This window comes from Eleutherodactylus coqui, chromosome 5, assembly GCF_035609145.1.
Source record: "Eleutherodactylus coqui strain aEleCoq1 chromosome 5, aEleCoq1.hap1, whole genome shotgun sequence".
Lineage (NCBI taxonomy): Eukaryota > Metazoa > Chordata > Amphibia > Anura > Eleutherodactylidae > Eleutherodactylus > Eleutherodactylus coqui.
Window position 1 is genome coordinate 10,928,963 of NC_089841.1, and position 6,187 is coordinate 10,935,149.

General features: G+C 49.3%; 1 protein-coding gene across 1 annotated transcript; it reads left to right on the forward strand.

The window, feature by feature from the left end:
- The first annotated feature begins 681 nt into the window (after positions 1-681).
- Positions 682-2,253, forward strand: LOC136628687 (sarcoplasmic reticulum histidine-rich calcium-binding protein-like). The gene has a single exon (XM_066604793.1). The coding sequence runs from the start codon at positions 682-684 to the stop codon at positions 2,251-2,253; it is 1,572 nt and encodes a 523-aa protein (XP_066460890.1).
- Positions 2,254-6,187: the final 3,934 nt, after the last annotated feature.

The window sequence follows — 6,187 nt, forward strand, 5'->3', positions numbered from 1 at the left end:
GCCAATATGGGGGTCATTATTACTACTGGGACCTTGAAAGGGGACACTATTACTACTGGAGCCAATATAAGGGTCACTATTACTACTGGAGACATGAAAGGGGACACTATTACTACTGGGGCCAATATGGAGGACACTATTACTACTGGGGCCAATATGGAGGACACTATTACTACTGGAGCCAATATGGGGGTCAATATTACTACTGGGGCCATAGAAGGGGAGACTGCTACTACTGGGGCCATGAAAGGGGACACTATTACCTCCGCAGGTATTAAACCGTTTAGTCTTATTTTATGATAAGGTAATTACTTTCTTATTTTCCGCCTCCCTGAAGACTTCGCTGCACTTCTAATCGCTCAGGGGCTACATTGTTGGTAAATTCCTCCATATATAATATATGGCAGTGAGCGGACGGCGTCTTCTAGACACGGTGAGTCACCCGCACTAATACACGGTAAGGGCTGCCCAATTGCATGTAATAACTTAAGAGCCCCCTGACTCCCCCCTCCTGGGACCCTAATTCTAACCAGCTGCTCTTCCCATTGGACTCCGCCATATTTCTGGATTGAATTATTTCTCGTCCATCTCTGCTGATGATTATCGGACACGTGGAACGCGTCGCGCACATTCCAGAGCGGCGCAGGAAATACGAGCAGGGGACGCTTGTGGGACATTCAGATGCTGACGACCCTTCATGTCAACTTTACACAATGGAACTACAAGAAAATGTCCCAGAAATATAGAGAAGTGGGAAGAAGGGGGAGGCAAAGGGATAAGAGGGGGGGGGCAGAGCAGAGGAAGGGGCACAGGGAAGAAGACGAGGAGCCGGAGAAGAAAAAGAAGGGTGACAGTATAGAAGAAGGGGGCGCACAGAAGAGGACGGGGCACAGGGGAAAAGACGAGGAGCCAGAGAAGAAGAAGAAGGGTGACAGTATAGAAGAAGGGGGTGCAGAGCAGAGGAAGGGGCACAGGGAAAAAGACGAAGAGCCAGAGAAGAAAAAGAAGGCTGACAGTATAGAAGAAGAGGGCGCAGAGCAGAGGAAGGGGCACAGGGAAGAAGACGAGGAGCCGGAGAAGAAGAAGAAGAGTGACAGTATGGAAGAAGGGGGCGCAGAGCAGAGGAAGGGGCACAGGGAAGAAGACGAGGAGCCAGAGAAGAAAAAGGGTGACAGTATAGAAGAAGGGGGCGCAGAGCAGAGGAAGGGGCACAGAGAAGAAGACGAGCCAGAGAAGAAAAAGAAGGGTGACAGTATGGAAGAAGGGGGCACAGAGCAGAGGAAGGGGTACAGGGAAGAAGACAAGGAGCCAGAGAAGAAGAAGGGTGACAGTATAGAAGAAGGGGGCGCAGAGCAGAGGAAGGGGCACAGGGAAGAAGACGAGGAGCCAGAGAAGAAGAAGAAGGGTTACAGTATGGAAGAAGCGGGTGCAGAGCAGAGGAAGGGGCACAGGGAAGAAGACGAAGAGCCAGAGAAGAAAAAGAAGGCTGACAGTATAGAAGAAGAGGGCGCAGAGAAGAGGACGAGGCACAGGGAAGAAGACAAGGAGCCAGAGAAGAAGAAGGGTGACAGTAGAGAAGAAGAGGGCGCAGAGAAGAGGACGAGGCACAGGGAAGAAGACGAGGAGCCAGAGAAGAAAAAGAAGGCTGACAGTATAGAAGAAGAGGGCGCAGAGAAGAGGACGAGGCACAGGGAAGAAGACAAGGAGCCAGAGAAGAAGAAGAAGGGTGACAGTATAGAAGAAGGGGGCACAGAGCAGAGGAAGGGGCACAGGGAAGAAGACGAGGAGCCAGAGAAGAAGAAGGATGACAGTATAGAAGAAGGGGGCGCAGAGCAGAGGAAGGGGCACAGGGAAGAAGACGAGGAGCCAGAGAAGAAGAAGAAGGGTGACAGTATGGAAGAAGGGGGTGAAGAGCAGAGGACAGGGCACAGGGAAGAAGACGAGCCAGAGAAGAAGAAGAAGGGTGACAGTATAGAAGAAGGGGGCGCAGAGCAGAGGAAGGGGCACAGGGAAGAAGACGAGGAGCCAGAGAAGAAGAAGGGTGACAGTATGGAAGAAGGGGGCGCAGAGCAGAGGAAGGGGCACAGAGAAGAAGACGAGCCAGAGAAGAAAAAGAAGGGTGACAGTATGGAAGAAGGGGGCACAGAGCAGAGGACAGGGCACAGGGAAGAGGAAAGTTACAAAGGGATGAAGAGGGCACAGGGTAGGGGAAGGGTGGCACAGAGAATAAGAAAGGGGTACGGAGAAGAATAAGGAAGGATACATAGAAGGAGATGCAGAGAAGAAAATCCAGGTAACAAAAAGGGAGACAGTATAGAGGAAGAGGGCAGAGGGAAGAAAAGGGGTGTAGGAAAGTAGGAATCGAACATGATAGAATAAGGAGGGGGCGCAAAGAAGAAGAGGAGGGACAATACTGTACATAGCAAAGGGGTGCAGGGAAGAAGAAAGGTGGTAAAGGGACACAGAGGGTGCAGGGAAGAGGAAGGGGGTGCTGAGAAGACGGATGGGTCACAGGGAAGAAGGATTGCAGCGTCTGGCACCTCGACTTGTCAGAATGTGAACAGCACTAGTTCTCCAACATGTCTAAGGGCCCTTTTACACCAGCAGATGATCGCTCATACAACAGTCTGAGTGACGGCTTTGAGCGATGACTTTGCATAAACTATTAAGTACCTACTCAGCTACTTAAGTACCAATTAGGGGTGCAAATGAAGCCTTCCCTGGATGCAGTTAGTAGCCCCAGGCTATTATCTGCGCTCAGATCCTTTGTTCTCCATGGGTACACAATGCTATCAGCACTCCCCGTGGAGAACTGCTGAGAAGGCTGAAGGAGGATTTTAAGGTAAAGGCCCATTTATATTGGAGGAGTGTCAGGCAAACGATGCCCAACACTCGTCCCTGTGTCCCCGCGCTCCCGTGGAGCTAGCACAGCTGGCTCACACACAGAGCGGCCAGCAGGGGGCAGGCCAGTGCAGGAGATCTCTCTCCTCTCGCTCCCCCGCCCCTCTCCTTTCCCATAACACAGGCGCCATTCGCTATTGAACGGCGGCTGCTTAAACTTCACGATGATCGTCATCGCTCATCTTTTAGCAGCCCAAAACATCAGCGATGACGATCATCACTCATAGTGCAGTTTAAGCAGCCGCCGTTCCATAGCGAACGGCCCCAATGATCGCTAAAACGATCGTTGATGAGCGATTTTTTTTTAGCGCTCATCAGCTGGTGTAAATGGGCCTTAACAAGGGTGGCCTGGATATCTGCCCCGCCGCTGCTGGCGGTATATCTGACGCTGTATGGTGGCATTCACCTACGAGCTGCACGGCACGGTTATTATCTCTGTAGGAGCTTCCTGAGGACGGTGTGGCGGTATTCACACAGAACTATAATCGGCCGATGACTGAACAACAAACGAGAATTCATTCGCTTCTCCTTCATTTTACGCAGGCATAATAATAATGGTTAGCACGCCGCTGCGTGTGAACAGCGACAGTTTAGTCGCCCGCCTTCACTGATACAGTTAATGCAACGACCGAACGATATGCGAATGAATTCACGAACGATTATCTGTATGAACGGCCTGCGCCAGCGAGCGCTGGTGTTATTCACTCATGTAAATGATTCATCGCTCCGTGTAAAAGGACATTATATGGCAGTGCTTTATATACCACGCTGGGATTCAGGACTGAAGCATATATGGCGGTATTATTGGAGGACTGCAGTGCGGTTTTATATGAGCACTGTATTGCAGTATATGAGGACTGTAGTGCAGTATTATGATAACACTGTAGTACAGTATCATATGAGCAGTGTATTGCAGTTTTATATGCGCACTGTATTGCACTGTACAGTGTGTGATACTGCAGTGTATGGGGGAGGCTGAGCTGTGTAGCATTGTTGGACAATTATATACCGATGCTATTCAGCCGGTGTACAGCACTATAATACAGCATGATATAGTTATTTCTGCGCGGTGTATACTGCACAAGGGTAGTGCCAACCGCAGACAATATACAGAGCGCCATCCAACATAAGGCCGGCCCCAACCTCGTTATCTTCAGACTGAAGGCCTGACATGGTCACCATGTTCCTGTCTCCTTGGACTGCGGTTCCCCTCTTCTTTGGCCACAATGCAGCTACCAGAGAGCACATGCAGCGGTCCTTTAGTGCAGCATCTGATAGTCCAGGAGGTCTGCTGATCCGGCACCTGATCAGAGGCAGAATACGGAGAAGGCTCTGCTGTACTGCTGATAAGCAGCAGAGGGGCCGGATGACTATTACTACCCCCACGGGGGTCCCTCATGTGCCACGCTCCACAATGTGAGCTGCGAGGACCCCGGGGGGACGCTGTACTCTTGTACTCCAGAACAGAATGGGGCAGCAGCGATTTTGTACAGAATGAAAGAGCCCCTCGTCGGACATTAAATGTTGGTGGTGTTCATCAGAGGAGCCTGATTTATGAATGCGCAGTAATTAGACACCTCCGCATCATTAGCGCCCATCACTGGGACACATCTTACTGTTCACAACCAACACGTCTCAGAAAGCAGAACAGGGACAGAACCGTACAAAGCCTGCGAACGTGACCGGCGAAAATCTGCTAATTACACCGCAGTCAAAACCTGCCACCAGGGGGCGCTGGCATTTGTGTTCGAGCATAGCCTGTATGTGAAGGTCACATCATAACTAAAAGCTACATATAGTGCTGAGGTTCACCCATGAATACAGGGAGCTCACTAAATGCATATTTATACAGCCACCACCAGGGGGAGCTCACTGTATGTGGATTTATACAGCCATCACCAGGGGGAGCTTTCTGCATACAGTTATATACAGTCAACACTACATGCAGATATATACAGCCACTACTAGGGGGAGCTCACTGTATACCAATTCATACAGTAACCACTAGGGGGAGCTCACTACATACAGATATATACAGCCACGGCTAGAAGGAGCTCTCTATGTACAGATATAATCACCACTAGGGGGAGCTCATTGAATACATAGTTATATAGCTACCAATAGGGTAAGCTCAATGTAAACCGATTTATACAGCCACCATTAGTGGGAGCTCAATGCATACCAATTTAAACTGCCACCACTACATACAGATATATACAGCCACCACTAGGAGGAGCTCACTACATACAGATATATACAGCCACCACTAGGAGGAGCTCACTACATACAGATATATACAGCCACCACTAGGAGGAGCTCACTACATACAGATATATACAGCCACCACTTGTGGGAGCTCACTACATACCGATATATACAGCCACCACTAGGAGGAGCTCACTACATACATATATATACAGCCACCACTAGGAGGAGCTACCTGCATACAGATATATACAGCCATCACTAGGGGGAGCTCACTACATACAGATATATACAGCCACCACTAGGGGGAGCTCACTACATACAGATATATACAGCCACCACTAGGGGGAGCTCACTACATACAGATATATACAGCCACCACTAGGGGGAGATCACTACATACAGATATATACAGCCACCACTAGGAGGAGCTCACTACATACATATATATACAGCCACCGATAGTGGGAGCTCACTACATACAGATATATACAGCCACCACTAGGAGGAGCTCACTACATACAGATATATACAGCCACCGATAGTGGGAGCTCACTACATACAGATATATACAGACACAACTAGGGGGAGCTCACTGTATACACATATGTACAGCCACCACTAGGGGGAGCTCACTACATACAGATATATACAGCCACCACTAGAAGGAGCTCACTACATACAGATATATACAGCCACCACTAGGGGGAGATCACTACATACCGATATATACAGCCACCACTAGGAGGAGCTCACTACATACATATATATACAGCCACCGATAGTGGGAGCTCACTACATACAGATATATACAGACACAACTAGGGGGAGCTCACTGTATACACATATGTACAGCCACCACTAGGAGGAGCTCACTACATACAAATATACACAGCCACCACTAGGAGGAGCTCACTACATACAGATATATACAGCCACCACTAGGGGGAGCTCACTACATACAGATATATACAGCCACCACTAGGGGGAGCTCACTACATACAGATATATACAGCCACCACTTGTGGGAGCTCACTACATACCGATATATTTAGCCACCACTAGGAGGAGCTCACTACAT